The sequence below is a fragment of the Argopecten irradians genome, chromosome 2 (genome assembly GCF_041381155.1).
Source record: "Argopecten irradians isolate NY chromosome 2, Ai_NY, whole genome shotgun sequence".
Classification (NCBI taxonomy): domain Eukaryota; kingdom Metazoa; phylum Mollusca; class Bivalvia; order Pectinida; family Pectinidae; genus Argopecten; species Argopecten irradians.
In genome coordinates, this window is record NC_091135.1 from 49,901,371 (window position 1) to 49,922,176 (window position 20,806).

The 20,806-nt window shown below is 38.8% G+C and overlaps 1 protein-coding gene across 3 annotated transcripts in view; it reads left to right on the forward strand.

Moving 5' to 3' along the window:
* The window catches only part of LOC138315814 (fatty acid synthase-like), a 50,660-nt gene that overhangs the window by 26,686 nt on the left and 3,168 nt on the right, over positions 1 to 20,806 (forward strand). For 2 of the 3 annotated variants that reach the window (XM_069257091.1, XM_069257093.1), the window contains exons 18-31: positions 3,103 to 3,389; positions 3,963 to 4,100; positions 5,663 to 5,778; positions 6,263 to 6,404; positions 6,592 to 6,706; positions 7,138 to 7,322; positions 9,326 to 9,562; positions 10,123 to 10,275; positions 14,183 to 14,386; positions 17,876 to 18,090; positions 18,363 to 18,569; positions 19,011 to 19,557; positions 19,997 to 20,102; positions 20,627 to 20,747. In XM_069257091.1, coding sequence (XP_069113192.1) covers positions 3,103 to 3,389; positions 3,963 to 4,100; positions 5,663 to 5,778; positions 6,263 to 6,404; positions 6,592 to 6,706; positions 7,138 to 7,322; positions 9,326 to 9,562; positions 10,123 to 10,275; positions 14,183 to 14,386; positions 17,876 to 18,090; positions 18,363 to 18,569; positions 19,011 to 19,557; positions 19,997 to 20,102; positions 20,627 to 20,747 — 2,773 coding nt within the window. The remainder of the gene's footprint in view (positions 1 to 3,102; positions 3,390 to 3,962; positions 4,101 to 5,662; positions 5,779 to 6,262; positions 6,405 to 6,591; positions 6,707 to 7,137; positions 7,323 to 9,325; positions 9,563 to 10,122; positions 10,276 to 14,182; positions 14,387 to 17,875; positions 18,091 to 18,362; positions 18,570 to 19,010; positions 19,558 to 19,996; positions 20,103 to 20,626; positions 20,748 to 20,806) is intronic. The other variant, XM_069257092.1, reaches the window with a different exon arrangement.

Below are 20,806 nucleotides of genomic sequence, written 5' to 3' on the forward strand. Positions count from 1 at the left end.
ACTTGCCCCCGATATCCTCTATATCATGAGCCAAGAAAGTGTCACCTAACCCTGGACTATAATGATCCTCAACTACTGCAATATCAGAAACCTTCTTACTCATTGAACGAGTTACAGCACAAGAAGGGAAAATACCAGGAAATTCCTGTTGAATAGTCTCGGCATCATCTGTTTTATCAGGAATACTGGACACTAAGGGATCTACCCTAACTTTCTCTCCAGCCAAATCATTGCCTAAAATGAGCGACACGCCCTCTATGGGAAGTTCCGGTCTAACACCAATGGTGACAGGTCCAGTAACCAAGTCTGACTTTAAATAAACAGAATGGAGAGGCACATTAACAAAACCTAACTCTACACCTTGAAGCAAAACACTACTACCACATGAGGTCTCCTCAGACAAAGGCACTACGCCATCTAATATCAAAGAATGAGAAGCCCCAGTATCTCGCAAAATCTTCACAGGTTTCAAGTTGGTAATATCACTAGTAAGTGAAACAAAACCTTCAGAAATGAAGGGAGAGTACTTCTCCAAGACACTATCAGACTCTGAGCTCTTAATTTCAACAGACACTTTAGAATCTTCCACAATATCACTAAGTTTCTGACTAGGCTTTGACATAGCTAACACAGAAGGAACTGACTGTTTACGCCTTTGCTCCTCACGCTGGAGAGAATAACATTCAGACATAACGTGTCCTACTTTCTTGCAGTAATTACAAACAGGACCAGAAGGAGACCCCACACCTACCCTATCATCTGTTTTAGAAGCAGACTTAGTTTTATCACCTAATTTAGGTTTGTCGTTGGAAGGGCCACTAAAGGTTGGGTTCCTAGGCTGACCAAATTTACTAGTACCTGTGGTACTGTTTTTGTCTTGAGAACTGTTTTTAACAAATGAGCCTTTGTGGGTGAGAGCGTAATCATCAGCCATTGTAGCTGCTTCGCTAAGTGTTTCAACTTTTCTCTCATCTAAATGAGTTTTTATGTTTGTGTGGACACATCGTTTAAACTCCTCTATCAACAATAATTGCCTCAATTTACCGAAATCCTCATCAATTTCTTTAGAATCACACCACCTATTAAACAATTGTTCTTTTTTCTCTGGCAAATTCTACATGAGTTTGTTCATCTCTCTTTCTCGAGTTTCGAAATTTCTGGCGGTAAGCCTCAGGAACTAACTCATAAGCTTTCAAAATAGCTTTCTTGACTACTTGGTAATTTGAAATCTCATCTTCAGATAAAGAAGAATAAATGTCTCTAGCTTTACCAATCAGGACACTCTGAAGAAGCATTGTAAGCTTATCTTCAGGCCATTTCATACTATCAGCTACTTTTTTCAAAATGCAGAAAATACTCGTCAACTTCTTTCTCTTGAAAAGGAGGAATTAACCTAATATTTCTACTGACATCAAAACCTCTGTTTCCTTGTAAACCCCTAAAAGTTAGATTACTTGAACCGTCTTGAGAAGCTAGTTCTAATTCTTTCATTCTAAGTTCTGTTTCAGCTTGAATTTTTTGCTTCTCTAGCTCTAACATCTGATCTCTCTCTTTTTCTTTTAATTCTTTCTCAATTTCTTTTTCTCTTAACTCTCTTTCTTTGTCTATTTCTTTTTCTCTTAACTCCTTTTCTATTTCTCTTTCTCTCATTTCTTTCTCTTTATCTATTTCCATTTGTCTTAATTTCATTTCATGTTCAAGTTCCATTTGTCTAATTTGAATTTCTGAACTGACTGTTTTCTCTATACTATCTAATGCACTAGAGTCAAATTTGCCATTGTCAACAAAATATCTTATAATTACATTCCTAATTTCAGCTTTCCTCAAATTAGTTTTGATAGTAAGGCCTAAATGTTTACCCAATAACAGTAAATCCTTCTTACTAACTTGCAAAAGAACTTCCAGGGATGGCGCTTTAACAAACTGTTCTACCTGCATAGAAGTCATGTTTATCTAGCTGTTGGTTTCAAATGTAAACTTCAAGTTTGTACACAAATTTTGCAAATTTCTTAATTAATTTTTCCAAGTTAGATTTCACAAATAAAATATCGATCCCGGACGAGCCCCCAATTTCTGTTACATTAACGAATAACAGAAAGGAGAAACCAGCAGCTAAATTCAAAACACAATTTAATTATATATACAATATTATACAGAGATGGTTTACAATGTCTAAAGTAATTGGTGGTGGTACAAGAGTAGTACGATGATTTAAAGTGTTACTTATCTGTATGCGAATGTCCTGGTATAATCCTTGATCCTTCCAGGTTTCAAATTAACAATAATCACAAATCCACAAGGAAATTGAATGTCCACAGATGATTTGTAAAGTTCCAGGCAATATGAATAAATCCACACAAAGTGTTGTAATAATCCACAGATAAAGTCACAATAGCTCTCCCAATAGAATCTTATATGGCGCTGTACAATTCTTGATATGTCTTATTACAGGTCTCATTACAGTTCTGATTGGCCTTGGACAGCTGGAGTATATATAGCTAAACCCTAATTCAAGAATATTGGAGAACCTTCTACTTCTAGAAATATCTAACTAAAAGCAGTAAACAAATAAACACACATAACTTTCTGGAAATAGATCATTCTAGATCTCTACTTAAAATCAACATGTTTACAAACATATTTGTTTATACATGATTATATTCTAGAAAGTTCTATAACCTAGATTAATGATATGACCTTTATAGGATGTATTGATAAAAAAAGCTATAGGAGTTATCTCCCTTATCTCATAACTACATGTATTTAGTGTCATACATAACAACATGCAGTCAAAGGAACCATGTTCATGTCACAGTGAAAATGCTTAATAACTTTTCTTTTGTATATGGGAGAAAAAAATCTTTCCCTTCCTATGAGAGTGTGACAACGAAATCACAACCCTCGGGGGAATTCCTTAATGTCCAACCCTCGGTAAGCTTCGGGTTGTACGTTCATGAATTACCCCTCGGGTTGTGATTTCGTTGTCACACCTTCTAGGTAGGGAAAGATTCTATTAATCATATGATAGTCAATGATCTCATCAATTGAGAGAAAGGGTTTCTTTTGTAAGGTAAGATTTCTCCTTAAATGTGTTTGTTACAGTTCAAGTCGGTTCTTACGGAGGAAGCACAACTTTTTGCCTGGCCTTGAATCTCGATCAGTGCCCTTCAGTGCTACGTACCTGACAGAGCTGTTGACCCGCCCGTGTCCACCATTTAAAGCTGCCTTCTCTTCAGACATGGCTGTGGTGAATGTAAACCTTAATGGTCAGTGTGAAGAGGCATCAGAGACCATCATTAATGCCAACTCGAACCATGGAATCACAAATATAGTCCTGAAGTCTGATCCAGTGTCTGTTCTCCAAGCATTGGGAGAAATTTTCCTTCAGGGTAAGTATACGTTGTACTATAGATACAAGGATGGGCAAAGGGCACAGTTGACAAAGGCTTGCTTTGAGGATTTCAGTAGATATATAACAGTGGTATAAACTGTGTTTCTGTTAAGTTACTGTTAAGTTACTGTTTTCGAAGAGTCGCTTATTGCTGATCTCTGTATATTACAAAATAATGGCATGACATTCACCAATAGGTAGAACAAAAATTGGCAGTGTTTATGGCATTAATTGAATAATGTGTAGCCATTTATTTTCACTTTTCACTGACTATACTGATAATGCATTTGTAATCAACATTATTGTTCTGACTACAGAGGATGCCTTTTGAGTTGAATGTTTGCTGATATACAGCTTTAGAAAGAAGTTTACCCAGTGCATGGAGGCTGTTGCCAGATGTCATTATGCCTACCCTTCAAATTAAATATATAAGGTCATTCCATTCGAAATTACAGTGATGAATAAGAAAAAATAATGCATTAAAAGGTTGGAAAGATAAAATTTAAGATAAACGACTTTAAGCTTCATCAAAAGGTGTGAAGTTAAAGACTGTTTTCATTTTGTTGAACAGGCCATGATATTGTGGTCTCACACTTGTACAAAGACAACTTTCCCTTGGATGTTTCTGTCCCAGCTCTAAGTCAAGTGATCCGCTGGAATCATGACAAGTCCTGGTACATACCAGAGTGGTATGAGTTCTTCAACAAAGGTACAACATTTCTAAGTACATCATATTATGTCATTGTCATTGTCATATTAATACTATTAATACCTATATCATTGTGTTTCTCTGTTGTAGTGGAGGATGTAGGCTTGTCTACCTATATCATTGTGTTTCTCTGTTATAGTGGAGGATGTAGGCTTGCCTACCTATATCATTGTGTTTCTCTGTTATAGTGGAGGATTTAGGCTTGCCTACCTATATCATTGTGTTTCTCTGTTATAGTGGAGGATTTAGGCTTGCCTACCTATATCATTGTGTTTCTCTGTTATAGTGGAGGATGTAGGCTTGCCTACCTATATCATTGTGTTTCTCTGTTATAGTGGAGGATTTAGGCTTGCCTACCTATATCATTGTGTTTCTCTGTTTATAGCGGAGGATGTAGGCTTGCCTACCTATATCATTGTGTTTCTCTGTTATAGTGGAGGATGTAGGCTTGTCTACCAATATCATTGTGTTTCTCTGTTATAGTGGAGGATGTAGGCTTGCCTACCTATATCATTGTGTTTCTCTGTTGTAGTGGAGGATGTAGGCTTGTCTACCTATATCATTGTATTTCTCTGTTGTAGTGGAGGATGTAGGCTTGCCTACCTATATCATTGTGTTTCTCTGTTGTAGTGGAGGATGTAGGCTTGCCTACCTATATCATTGTGTTTCTCTGTTGTAGTGGAGGATGTAGGCTTGCCTACCAATATCATTGTGTTTCTCTGTTATAGTGGAGGATGTAGGCTTGTCTACCTATATCATTGTGTTTCTCTGTTAAAGTGGAGGATGTAGGCTTGCCTACCTATATCATTGTGTTTCTCTGTTATAGTGGAGGATGTAGGCTTGCCTACCTATATCATTGTGTTTCTCTGTTATAGTGGAGGATGTAGGCTTGCCTACCTATATCATTGTGTTTCTCTGTTATAGTGGAGGATGTAGGCTTGTCTACCTATATCATTGTGTTTCTCTGTTATAGTGGAGGATGTAGGCTTGCCTACCTATATCATTGTGTTTCTCTGTTATAGTGGAGGATGTAGGCTTGCCTACCTATATCATTGTGTTTCTCTGTTATAGTGGAGGATGTAGGCTTGCCTACCTATATCATTGTGTTTCTCTGTTATAGTGGAGGATGTAGGCTTGTCTACCTATATCATTGTGTTTCTCTGTTGTAGTGGAGGATGTAGGCTTGTCTACCTATGTCATTGTATTTCTCTGTTGTAGTGGAGGATGTAGGCCTGCCTACCTATATCATTGTGTTTCTCTGTTATAGTGGAGGATTTAGTCTTGCCTACCTATATCATTGTGTTTCTCTCTTGTATTGGAGGATGTAGGCTTGCCTACCTATATCATTGTGTTTCTCTGTTTGTAGTGGAGGATGTAGGCTTGCCTACCTATATCATTGTGTTTCTCTGTTGTAGTGGAGGATTTAGTCTTGCCTACCTATATCATTGTGTTTCTCTCTTGTAGTGGAGGATGTAGGCTTGCCTACCTATATCATTGTGTTTCTCTGTTATAGTGAAGGATGTAGGCTTGCCTACCTATATCATTGTGTTTCTCTCTTGTAGTGAAGGATGTAGGTTTGCCTACCTATATCATTGACACAAAGGACACAGAAGATATGACCACACCAATGGCTCTGCTGTTGTATCACTCCTGGAGGGCCATTAACGAGCGACAAAAGGTTAGTCCAGGGGCAAAGGTCATTCTTAAACAAAAGTGTAAGTTAACTCCGTACATAGATAATACAGCACTAATCAGGTCAGTTTAGGGGTCGGAGGTAGTAAAAGTGTCAAAGGTCGGATTCATACTTAGATATAAGGTAATTTCGGATGCAAAGGTAATTCAGTTTTGAGTTTAAGCATTGAACTGCATTCAGTTGGCAATTATGGGAGTATGAATGCCAACTGGACAGCAGCAAATTTAATGAAAGCACTTTTACAAAATGTTGGTACTATGAATCTGATTTGATCTCAAATACTTCATGCTGATGAGTTTAGACTTGAGTTAGAGGTCATACTTCCACACTTTGTGAGTCTAGATTCGTGAGTCATCCCTAAAAGCCAATGCATAAACACAAGCTTAATGTTATTATTGATGTCAAACTTAATTCTAAGGTAATTGTCATACTGAATACAAGGTTACTATGAGTGTTGGTATTGTTGTAGGCCCTGACAAAGGAGCACATGTTTGCTGTAGAGATTGAAGGTTTAAGTGTACACAATGAGTCGCAGTGGAATGCAGAGCTGATCTCAGGAGCTACTGTCAATGTTCAGGAACTGCAAAGGAACTTCACAGTAACAAAACAAGGTATTTATCCTAGTTGAAAAAGTCACACAGGAAGCTAACTTTGGTTTTTGATAATTGTAGATTGCTGCTACATATATTGGATACTACTAAAGGGATCTTTCTCAATATATAATGTAGATTCTTTTTATCAATATATATTTATAGATTATACAAAATGAATGATATCTTATTTTTGCTTTTAATAAAGGGCTAGTTTTGCTGACAGGGAGTTTCAAAGTTCATACAGCAGATATACAATTACCCAGAATTCCTGGTTTTGACTTTGACATCAATCAGAATGTGGACCCTGTACGTGATGATGAGTAAGTATCAAAACTAAAAATTAACTTTCTTCTATACCCAAATATAACCCTGCAAATCTGTCCACCTCTTTACATTCAAATACAAACTTTGTGTTTGGAAGAAAAGCTTGAGTCATTATGAGGCAGGGTCTGCACAGAAATCACCTAAATATCATTAGTAGCAATAAGGTGAAGATCGGTCATGTCCATGGATTCAACAGCAGAGAAGAGACCGTTCATTTCCTGTCCTGGACAAAGAACTTCAAATATGTACCATGGATGATTAGTCTTTGTTTAATATGTACCATGGATGATTAGTCTTTGTTTAGTATGATAGATTTGACTTGCAGACTTACTTTTTAGTTGGATAAGTAGATTCTTTTGAGACCAATTTTCCTTTGTGTGGTATTGAAATTTTTACAGTTTATAAATACACTATCTGTTGACTACAGGGAAGAGCTACAGAAGACAGAAATTCTATGGGAGGACAGTTGGCTAGACTTCATCAATACAGCACTGGAGTTCACTTTACAGTCTCTGGTGGGTCCTCTAACGCGGGTCATCATCCACCCACACAACCACAGCAAAGAGGTGGACAGCTGTGCAAATATCCTCACAGTGGCAGAGAGGATGACAGGTGGGTGATAGACAGGGTTATAGGTGAGTTATATGGTTACATGTGGGTTATAGCGGGTGATAGACAGGGTTACAGGTGGGTTATAGAGGGTGATAGACAGGGTTACAGGTGAGTTATAGAGGGTGATAGACAGGGTTACAGGTGAGTTATAGAGGGTGATAGACAGGGTTACAGGTGAGTTATAGAGGGTGATAGACAGGGTTACAGGTGAGTTATAGAGGGTGATAGACAGGGTTACAGGTGAGTTATAGAGGGTGATAGACAGGGTTACAGGTGAGTTATAGAGGGTGATAGACAGGGTTACAGGTGAGTTATAGAGGGTGATAGACAGGGTTACAGATGGGTTATAGAGGGTGATAGACAGGGTTACAGCTGAGTTATAGAGGGTGATAGACAGGGTTACAAGTGAGTTATAGAGGGTGATAGACAGGGTTACAGATGGGTTATAGAGGGTGATAGATAGGGTTACCAGTGGGTTATAGAGGGTGATAGATAGGGTTACCGGTGGGTTATAGAGGGTGATAGACAGGGTTACAGATGGGTTAAAGAGGGTGATAGACAGGGTTACAGCTGAGTTATAGAGGGTGATAGACAGGGTTACAAGTGAGTTATAGAGGGTGATAGACATGGTTACAGCTGAGTTATAGAGGGTGATAGACATGGTTACAGCTGGGGTTATAGAGCGTTATAGACAGGGTTATAGGTGAGTTATGAAGGGTGATAGACAGGGTTACAGCTGAGTTATAGAGGGTGATAGACAGGGTTACAGGTGGGTTATAGAGGGTGATAGACAGGGTTACAGATGGGTTATAGAGGGTGATAGACAGGGTTACAGGTGGGTTATAGAGGGTGATAGACAGGGTTACAGGTGAGTTATAGAGGGTGATAGACAGGGTTACAGGTGGGTTATAGAGGGTGATAGACAGGGTTACAGGTGGGTTATAGAGGGTGATAGACAGGGTTACAGATGGGTGATAGACAGGGTTACAGATGGGTTATAGAGGGTGATAGACAGGGTTACAGTGGGGTGGGATAGACAGGGTTATAGTGAGTTATAGAGGGTGATAGACAGGGTTATAGGTGAGTTATGAAGGGTGATAGACAGGGTTACAGCCGAGTATAGAGGGTGATAGACAGGGTTACAGGTGGGTTATAGAGGGTGATAGACAGGGTTACAGGTGGGTTATAGAGGGTGATAGACAGGGTTACAGATGGGTTATAGAGGGTGATAGACAGGGTTACAGATGGTTATAGAGGTGATAGACAGGGTTACATGGTTATAGAGGGTGATAGATAGGGTTACAGATGGTTATAGAGGGTGAGATAGACAGGGTTTAGACAGGGTTACAGGTGAGTTATAGAGGGTGATAGACAGGGTTACAGGTGAGTTATAGAGGGTGATAGACAGGGTTACAGGTGAGTTATAGAGGGTGATAGACAGGGTTACAGGTGGGTTATAGAGGGTGATAGACAGGGTTACAGATGGGTTATAGAGGGTGATAGATAGGGTTACCGGTGAGTTATAGAGGGTGATAGACAGGATTACATGTTGGTGATCGACAGGGTTACAGATGGGTTATAGGTTGTTGATAGGCAGGGTTACAATTGGGTGAAGGTGGGTGATAGTAAAGGTTACAGTTGGATTATAGAGGATGATATACTGGGTTAAATGTTGGGGATCGACAGGGCTACAAGTGAATGATAGACTGGGTAACAGATGGGTTACAGGTGGGTGATAGATAGGTTTACAGGTGGGTTATAGGTTGTTGATAGGCAGGGTTACAGTTGGATGAAGATGGGTGATAGCAAAAGTTACAGGTGGATTATAGAGGGGTGATAGACAGGTGTCTTGTGGGACGCACAAGTTGGTGGTAGAAAGACAGACCTACATTGCTTTATCAGCTATGCATTGTGACCAATTATATCAATGTTGAGAATCAAGCAATAATTGTTCAATAGTTCACCATTCCATGCTTTATGTGTGATATTTCCTTGATCTGCAGGTTTATGTAAGGCTGGCAGTGGTCTTGTTCTCCAGACACTGGTTACACAGGCACAACAGGAACTGCGGGCAGATAACTTCCGTAAAGTGAACATATCTGATGGAGAGTGTACATTGGTCAACATGGCCATGGCCTACCGCGTCCAGGGCTGTGGTCAGTCCTATGACCAGGTGCTACTGTACCACGGAAAGAATACTGTAAAGGACACAAACGTCATTGGCATTGTTCTTATCTCAGGTAAAACATCCACAGGTGTGGAAATATAGACATTGTTCTTAAATGCCACAAGTTGGTAAAAAATCAATGATTCTCATCACGTGTGAAAATATTACACTATAGAATAGAAGACGTATTATCTCAGATAGATCTTACACAAGCTTGGTTAAATCTATTTCTACAAAGGTGTAAACATAATCTGTTTTATAGATTAACAACAGAAATTTGTTAAGTTAAAAATGATTTATGGCAAGTCATTGTGATGAGAGACTTCATTTGCAACTTATCTGTCCATCCTTTCATCCTTGGCATTATCATATCCACGCTAACAATGGAATATCAGAACTTCACTTTAGTTAGACAGTGTATCCATGTTTTACCTTGAGTAAATACTTGTCTGGAGTCCTTATCTCCTATAGTATAAGGTACTCAAACTTAATTTATTGATCCATCTAGGTGAGGCAGTGAATGTGTAAAATACAGAAAATTCATGACTCTGTGGCATACATTTTGATCTTTCATGGACCTTCAAATATATTGTCTGTGCTTTCATATATGTATTTACATTTTGATTTGTCCAAATGAAGAGACGATGTCTCGAGAGATTCCTGTAGATAAAAGATTGGATCAGGACGAGATGCAGCAGCTTCCACCTTATATCCTAGCTCACTACATCGCAACAACACTGGCCGAGGTCAAGAGCGGGGACAAAGTGTTGATATCACACCCTATAGGTATGTTTATATACTGGTCTTACAACACTGGCCGAGGTCAAGAGCGGGGACAAAGTGTTGATATCACACCCTGTAGGTATGTATATATACTGGTCTTACAACACTGGCCGAGGTCAAAGGGGGAGACAAAGTGTTGATATCACACCCTAAAGGTATGTATATATACTGGTCCAACAACACTGGCCGAGGTCAAGAGCGGGGACAAAGTGTTGATATCACACCCTATAGGTATGTATATATACTGGTCCAACAACACTGGCCGAGGTCAAGGTGGGACAAAGTGTTGATATCAACCTATAGGTTGATATAACTGCCACAACTGGCCGAGGTCAAGAGTGGGGACAAAGTGTTGATATCACACCTTGTAGGTATGTATATATACTGGTCCAACAACACTGGCCGAGGTCAAGAGGGGGGACAAAGTGTTGATATCACACCCTGTAGGTATGTTTATATACTGGTCCAACAACACTGGCCAAGGTCAAGAGTGGGGACAAAGTGTTGATATCACACCTTGTAGGTATGTATATATACTGGTCCAACAACACTGGCCGAGGTCAAGAGGGGGGACAAAGTGTTGATATCACACCCTATAGGTATGTTTATATACTGGTCCAACAACACTGGCCGAGGTCAAGAGGGGGGACAAAGTGTTGATATCACACCCTATAGGTATGTATATATACTGGTCCAACAACACTGGCCGAGGTCAAGAGTGGGGACAAAGTGTTGATATCACACCCTATAGGTATATGTATATATACTGGTCCAACAACACTGGCCGAGGTCAAGAGGGGGGACAAAGTGTTGATATCACACCCTATAGGTATGTATATATACTGGTCCAACAACACTGGCCGAGGTCAAGAGTGGGGACAAAGTGTTGATATCACACCCTATAGGTATGTATATATACTGGTCCAACAACACTGGCCGAGGTCAAGAGGGGGGACAAAGTGTTGATATCACACCCTATAGGTATGTATATATACTGGTCCAACAACACTGGCCGAGGTCAAGAGGGGAGACAAAGTGTTGATATCACACCCTATAGGTATGTATATATACTGGTCTTACAACACTGGCTGAGGTCAAGAGCGGGGACAATTAAAGTGTTGATTTCACACCCTATAATATGTATATATACTGGTCTTACAACACTGGCCAAGGTCAAGAGTGGGGACAAAGTGTTGATATCACACCCTATAGGTATGTATATATACTGGTCTTACAACACTGGCCGAGGTCAAGAGTGGGGACAAAGTGTTGATATCACACCCTATAGGTATGTTATATACTGGTCTTACAAAGTCAGATGGACAAGTGTGAGGGTTTTCTGTCCACAGAGGGGGGACAAAGTGTTGATATCACACCCTATAGGTATGTGTATATATACTGGTCCAACAACACTGGCCAAGGTCAAGAGTGGGGACAAAGTGTTGATATCACACCCTATAGGTATGTATATATACTGGTCCAACAACACTGGCCGAGGTCAAGAGTGGGGACAAAGTGTTGATATCACACCCTATAGGTATGTATATATACTGGTCCAACAACACTGGCCGAGGTCAAGAGCGGGGACAAAGTGTTGATATCACACCCTATAGGTATGTATATATACTGGTCCAACAACACTGGCCGAGGTCAAGAGTGGGGACAAAGTGTTGATATCACACCCTATAGGTATGTTTATATACTGGTCCAACAACACTGGCCAAGGTCAAGAGTGGGGACAAAGTGTTGATATCACACCCTGTAGGTATGTATATATACTGGTCCAACAACACTGGCCGAGGTCAAGAGGGGGGACAAAGTGTTGATTTCACACCCTATAATATGTATATATACTGGTCCAACAACACTGGCCGAGGTCAAGAGTGGGGACAAAGTGTTGATATCACACCCTATAGGTATGTATATATACTGGTCCAACAACACTGGCCGAGGTCAAGAGTGGGGACAAAGTGTTGATATCACACCCTATAGGTATGTTTATATACTGGTCCAACAACACTGGCCGAGGTCAAGAGTGGGGACAAAGTGTTGATATCACACCCTATAGGTATGTTTATATACTGGTCTTACAACACTGGCCGAGGTCAAGAGTGGGGACAAAGTGTTGATATCACACCCTATAGGTATGTTTATATACTGGTCTTACAACACTGGCCAAGGTCAAGAGTGGGGACAAAGTGTTGATATCACACCCTATAGGTATGTATATATACTGGTCTTACAACACTGGCCGAGGTCAAGAGGGGAGACAAAGTGTTGATATCACACCCTGTAGGTATGTATATATACTGGTCCAACAACACTGGCCAAGGTCAAGAGTGGGGACAAAGTGTTGATATCACACCCTGTAGGTATGTATATATATACTGGTCCAACAACACTGGCCAAGGTCAAGAGTGGGGACAAAGTGTTGATATCACACCCTATAGGTATGTTTATATACTGGTCTTACAACACTGGCCAAGGTCAAGAGACGGGGACAAAGTGTTGATATCACACCCTTTAGGTATGTATATATACTGGTCCAACAACACTGGCCAAGGTCAAGAGTGGGGACAAAGTGTTGATATCACACCCTGTAGGTATGTATATATACTGGTCCAACAACACTGGCCAAGGTCAAGAGTGGGGACAAAGTGTTGATATCACACCTTGTAGGTATGTATATATACTGGTCCAACAACACTGGCCGAGGTCAAGAGGGGGGACAAAGTGTTGATATCACACCCTATAGGTATGTTTATATACTGGTCCAACAACACTGGGCCAAGGTCAAGAGCGGGGACAAAGTGTTGATATCACACCCTATAGGTATGTTTATATACTGGTCTTACAACACTGGCCGAGGTCAAGAGCGGGGACAAAGTGTTGATATCACACCCTGTAGGTATGTATATATACTGGTCTTACAACACTGGCCGAGGTCAAGAGGGGAGACAAAGTGTTGATATCACACCCTGTAGGTATGTTTATATACTGGTCCAACAACACTGGCCAAGGTCAAGAGTGGGGACAAAGTGTTGATATCACACCCTGTAGGTATGTATATATACTGGTCCAACAACACTGGCCGAGGTCAAGAGGGGGGACAAAGTGTTGATATCACACCCTATAGGTATGTATATATACTGGTCCAACAACACTGGCCGAGGTCAAGAGGGGGACAAAGTGTTGATATCACACCCTGTAGGTATGTATATATACTGGTCCAACAACACTGGCCAAGGTCAAGAGGGGGGACAAAGTGTTGATATCACACCCTATAGGTATGTATATATACTGGTCCAACAACACTGGCCGAGGTCAAGAGGGGGACAAAGTGTTGATATCACACCCTATAGGTATGTATATATAGCTGGTCCAACAACACTGGCCAAGGTCAAGAGGGGAGACAAAGTGTTGATATCACACCCTATAGGTATGTATATATACTGGTCCAACAACACTGGCCGAGGTCAAGAGGGGGGACAAAGTGTTGATATCACACCCTATAGGTATGTATATATACTGGTCCAACAACACTGGCCAAGGTCAAGAGGGGAGACAAAGTGTTGATATCACACCCTATAGGTATGTATATATAAACTGGTCCAACAACACTGGCCAAGGTCAAGAGGGGGAGACAAAGTGTTGATATCACACCCTATATGTATGTATATACTGAACTGGTCTTACAACACTGGCCGAGGTCAAGAATAGGTAAATGAAACAACTTATAAACTTTAATTGAATAATTAGAGTACCAGTACTTTGCATTTGTCTACAGACATGCTGGTAGGAAGGAATATGCCATTACAAGTAACAACTTTCCCAATTTTAGAGGACTGCTTCAATCATTACACACCTGTAAGCTCTGTGGCTTATGTAGATGATTTTGTTTCTCCTACAGACACGGTAGCAGTCTACATCATGGCTATTGTAGAGGAGCTTGGTGGAGTATTGTTTGTGTGCAGCTACGATGCTGAAGTCAGACAGATGGTTGACAGAGCATTCCCGTATGCTCGTGTTTTTTCTGCCTCTAACATAATATCTGACGTAAAGTCTGTCACTCAGGGTGAGGGCTGTGATATCTGCATTAAATTTACAAGTGCAGGTATGTAATTCCTTAATACTATTGAATTAGAATATACGGTTAGAAATTATATATTATTTTAATCATACTGAATGCTTTGTAAATTCAATAAATATTGTTTAAAACTATGCGATAACAATGTATGTCAACTTCTGATATTGCTTCTTGTTCAAGATATTTCAATGAATGCATCTCATGTTTCAATGAATGCATCTCTTTAATACAGTGCATCAGCAGTTATTGAGATGTCATTTTTGGCAAGTATCAAAGGCCTCTGTTTCTTCTTCTTCTTCTTCTTCTGGTTCTTCTTTTTCTGCCACGACTTTGTCTGACCATTTTCTCAAAAACTATAAGTTGGATCGCCATGACATTTTGTGAGGTCATTTCTGGTGACCTGCAGATGTGTCGACCGGTTTCATTTTTTCCAAACAGCATCCAAGATGGCTGCTGCAGCCTGTCATTGTTCAAAATTGAACTGCTTATAAATATTTAACTACTTGTCCGATTTGCCTGGAATCAGTTTCAACATGAAGTTAAATCAGATTCAAAATTTTTAAAGTGAAAAATACCATCATTATGAAAAAAAAATAAAAAATAAAAAATTGACTGTTTCAAATTTTCTTCCTTGTTCTTGGAGTTCAACAGGGATTCGTTTTAGGTCAAAGTTCATTTTTGTTGTATTTTTAAGTTATAGATCATATTGTTACTAGTGACATAAAACTATCTTAAGGTCAAAAATGACCTAGTTGGAGACATGCAACTTTAGCAGACAAGGATCCAAGATCACCGGGGCTAATCGTATAAACCGGGCTATGCTATTTACGCTCGTGGAAACACTTCTTCTACGTAGAAAAATGACGTCTGGGGGAGTGTACGTGATAAATATTTGCTCGGTGTTCAAATCACGGCCAAGAATCCAAAAATACAAATTGCCCACCAAATAGTAGAGTGTTTCACCAATGCGTAGAAGCAAAATTGATGTTTTATTGTATTAGACTTTTTTCTGTATTTCGTGCACAGTATAGACAGGTATGTCATATCATAGTTGAAAAGTGTGATTTTTGTTATAGATTGAAACAGATATATATCTAAACGAGAATCAGAGATAAAACTTGATTCAGATGATAACATCATCACAGATTTCAATGATTAGGTAACTTTATTTGTTGATTTTTACTGTTATAACTATAATTTCTAAATTACGCATGCGAAAACGCTAACCGGTATAATCATGTCCACTATACATCATACAATGCAGTGGATACATATTAGTTTCTAAATCCTTTCTCCATTTTCAGTAGAATAGTACGTGCTGCCCCTATTGCATGATTGAAAAACTGTGATTGTTATCTTTTCTCTTCCTAACTTATTTTCTCCTTCGTAACGTCTCCCTTGACACCGCCTGACATGAGGTGGCATTTTGGTTCTTATACATGTAGCGCTAAGCATACAGGGAGTTGGATGACTGGTTCGCCTGTTGTCAGTATCATGTGACCTAGTACGATAAACCTGCATATTATAACTTTTTTCCTTATATTAGGTAAAAAAACCAACCTGATTATATATGCAGGCTATATATAGGTACAAGACCAATTCGTTTTATTCCAACGGAAGGTGCATATTCAATTTGACGAAACTTCAGATTTGTACTAAAACAGAAACGTTTCTCTAACTGGGACATGGTGCTAGTTCAATTCTTGGGACTATCAAAATAAAGCAAACTTGATCCGTTTCCATAAGAAAAGGTTTTATTCATTCGATCAATAAAACTAAAAAAAAATGCGTGTATACATATATATGTATTGTCATGGAAATGGCTTTCGACTGAAGAAATTATATTTTTAAGTTGTATGGTCTATCACTTTCGTTCTTTTTGTCATAGTGAAAACTGTTTAAGTGTTATACACATTTTCCTCCGTCTTTTCAAGGTTTAAACTTTCTAATTTTACCACTTTTTATAAATTAGCAGCACTCGAAGTATTTTTAATGTCTATACGTAAAAAATAGGCTTGAAAGATGACCAATCATTCAGAATTCATTCCGAACATCGTTGCGACAATCTCGAAGTAACATGAGAGTTGTGAAACTAAGAGAAAATGTCAACATTTTTTCGTAAACAAAACATGTGGTCGACCTCAGCAGACTGGATCTACAAAGAAAATAATTCACCCACATTACAATATTTGATACACACAATATTGAATTACGGCAATGTGTGAATTAGATGTTTCAAATACTCGCTCTGTAGACATATACCAGCACGATTTGCTCATATTAGCCAGAAGGAAAACGTAAACAAACACATGTGTGCTTACGCTAGTTACCTAGATCACTACGTGCAGGTTGTGGGGACGTAAACAAAACATGTGGTCGACCTCAGCAGACTGGATCTACAAAGAAAATAATGCTCGCACATTACAATATTTGATACACACAATATTGAATTACGGCAATGTGTGAATTAGATGTTTCAAATACTCGCTCTGTGGACATATACCAGCACGATTTGCTCATATATTAGCCAGAAGGAAAACGTAAACAAACACATGTGCGCTTACGCTAGTTACCTAGATCACTACGTGCAGGTCGTGGGGATGTCAGTCACGCGATACGATTTGGAATCAGAAAAAACCCGAAGGCGGTGATTGAAGGCGTTTTATTCAAAACCAGGAATATATGATCCCTAGATCTCGGCTCTCTTATAGGTCAACATATGTTTTTGGGGAGCTAAATCATCAAGTTATATGTCCATGTTCAAATAAAAAATGTTTAAGCGACATATCGTTATAGTGAAATTAGCATTAAATATAACTTTAAGAACTAATGTATACTGCCTTGCATATTGTTTCAAGTGTTACAAATGCGTACAGCTATACCAGTCCGCAGCATTTTTGCATGCGTAAATAAGAAATTATAGTTATAACAGAAACATTCAACAAGAAAAGGTCACCAAATTATTGAAATCTGTGATAATTTTGTGAACTGAATCAAGTTTTATCTCTGTCTCTCATTTAGATATATATCTGTTTGAATATAAGACATTGGTGAAACTCTCTACTGTTCCGTAGACAACTTGTATTTTTGGATTCTTGGCCGTTAGTTGAATACCGAGCAAATATTTATCACGTACGCTCCCCCAGACGTCATATTTCTATGTAAAAGAAGCCTTTCCACAAGCGTAAATAGCATAGCCCAGTTTGTACGATTAGCCCCGCTGAAGAGGGCTGCCACAACATGCAATTGGTCAAAATTAAACAAAAAGGAACATGGTTGAGAACACAAATCTATTACAATCATAGACATTGCTGTGCCTAATGTATTAATTTTAAGTAATGTGACTTTTCAAAAAGCATTTTTCTTCTGCGAAATAAAATTCATTTACCGGTAAAATAATGTCACATCATCATTCAGGGGAGGTCACTCTTGTCAAATTAGGCTCTGTGGAGATTTGGGGAACTTTATGTGATGGCACCTGTCACAATAAGATCTTGTATTAATGCTGAATTTCAGAATTGGACAAACTGCTACCCTTAGTCTCTACCAACGGAAGAATGATCCAGTGCTCCCCAATGCTGGACAATGAAAGTCTGGATCTGTCCTTCCTTTCTAGAAATGCCACATTAAAACTGCCCACCATGACTGAGGCTTTCAAAGTACTGATGGACAAAGGTCAAGAAGACATTGAGGAAATGTTGTATGATCTGCGCCATGGCAATGTTGTCAAGGTAGTACATTCACCTATTGGCCTCGGCCTAGTTTGCATAAAACTCCATTTACATTGATGTTTTACCGCCACTTTTCTTCTTCATACATAAAGGGGGATTATCCTTTTTTCAAACATTGGCAGGTTTTGTTTGTTAAACATTACAGGGTACTTAAATACTGAAAAAGCATGTACAAAATTTAATAAATAACTAATTACTTTCCAACTAAGAATGTGAGACAAAGCTAACAAACTAGAAATTAACATTAGAATATATTAATTATCTGTTTGTAGTTGTCTTCCGAAGGATTCCCTGAGCCTAAAGGTTTACTGTATGGTTTGGAGGAGCAAGCCAGTTTCGTCTGTCCTGTACCTTTCCCTAAATTGCTTTCTGTGCTCGAGGAACCCCGCATTGGACTTATGGAGAGCTTTGAGGAAATGGTCACTGCTGATGTGATGGCAATGGAAAAGCTTCACAACTTTGTCATGACAAAACCAAAGGTAGACTTCAGTTCATATAATTTTGTGATTTATTTTGATAACATTATCTTTAAATATATATGGTGTATACTCGAGGTCAAGGTAAATTCGCAAAAATTTATCTCCGTGAATTAATAAATTTTCCACAATTTTTGCACAATTAAATTCTGAGGTATTTGCATTCAATCTTAAATCCATGAAACTTAATTAATCTGTGCCAAATAACTGTTTTGGAACGAAAATGGAAAAAAAAAATTTGGCCTCTAAAGAAAGTTGGTTTACAGTAACCAAAATTGGTTATATATCTTACCTGGTACTGTAGGATATTTGGTCTTTTTGTCTGAAGGATGCAATAAGGAAAATGAATCAAAGGACCAAAAAGAAATTAATTTGAAAATAAAAAGTTTGATCTATTCAAAATGTCTTAAATAGTTAAGTGTGATTATAATGGAAATGTTGCAGGATTACTCTCTTGCTGAGATGGGATTAAACTCTTCCCAGGAGGGACTAAATAATGCCATGAATCCCACACCATGTTCAATGGAGACAGAATTTCCTTCATCTATACCTCGTATATGTGTGATATCTGTAACCAACATCAGTTTGGAGTGTTCCCCAACTGGACCACCAACACCCTATCCTAAAGATAATATTTATCACCTGAAACAAGAGATGACCTCCACCCCAATGGTCACCATTACCGAGGACAAAGTGGATAACCTTCACGAGAGCTACATTGAGCCTATATCTGGGTCTAATAAGCTGCAGGTCAAAGGAGCAAAGGGGCCAAATTTCTTATCGCCACTTAGCCTGTCTGGGATATCAAACTTCAAATCCACGAGGCCTATAAGTCATCAGGTAGACCTCCTGTTTGTTGGCCCTCCTCGTACTCCGCTTACTCCTGCCATTCGAGCTGTTCTGACCCCAAGCAGTCATGAGCCCACTATTGTACCTCTGAACTCCGCCCAGACGGGGTCAAAAACTGTGTTCATGGTTCATCCTATTACAGGTAAGTCATGTGCCAAAATGATTAGGTAATATCAAAGCCTGTACCATATGTTGTAAACCAACTCATTTTCGTGCATTATTAAATTTTACAGACAAGAAGAAATCGTGAAAATAAATTGTCGCAAAAAAAGTACTAGACATAAGTGCGGTAGAACCTTATGTCTCTCTTAATTGCGGTAGAACCTTATGTCTCTCTTAATTTGGAAAGAAAACGCAAAATTAAATAGCTGTTGGTTTATATTGTATGTCCATGCTGGCTTATGAGTATTTCATTAAAACAGTTCCTATATCTCTCTAGATACACTTACAAATCATTCACTGGATGATAACTCTGTCATGACTGTTGATAAAAAGAACACTACAAGGTCTATGATTAAAGATTCTTATGAAAATTGGAAAACAAATTTTAGATTAAATATTTTTTGTTTATTTATGTGCAGGCAAACTTACACTGTTACAAAAATTGGGCGAGAATCTAAGGACCCCAGTGTACGGTATACAGAGAACAAACACGACTCCCAGAGACTCTATCCACAGCGTGGCACGGTAACCTCTGGGTTGATTTACTTTTCAGGCTTGTCTTTTGGTGCCAAAATTTATGGATGATCTTGTGATCTTACTGATGAAATAGGTTTCCTCTAATTATTATTTCTGCCTGGAAATATTAGGTCATAATGGAAAATAAAATCTCGGTTTGAACTTGAGTTCTGTGTCCCCTTCCATAAACAAAGTTAGTTTTTAAATTGGTCTTGTATATATAGATAAAAGGCTAACAAAGATAATGATATGTAAGTTACATTTAACTATCTTTAAACAGTCTCAAAAAAGAAATTCTTTGCCGAATTCCCAATGTGACAATGTTTGTGGTGAAAACATTCTGAGATGGAGTAATCAAAACCTTTATCAGTATGATTTCAGAACTATGATTTTTGTCAAGACATTGTCTCGCTAAATCTGGACAGTTCTAATTCTTATTTACATGTAGACATGAGCATTCTACTCATTTAAAATGAGCTTATATTTACATAGTATTTGATAGACATTATGCATACTTTTACTTTTCACCACAGCTATTACCTGAATGCAATCCAGATGATGGGAGCCAAAGATGTCCATTACATCATAGGTTATTCCTTTGGGGCCATTGTTGCCATAGAAATGGCCATACAGCTTCAGGAAAGTGGAAAAAAAGTATGTATAAGAAGTTGTGGCTATATATACAGTGATTCTTACTCATGTTTAAATTAGTG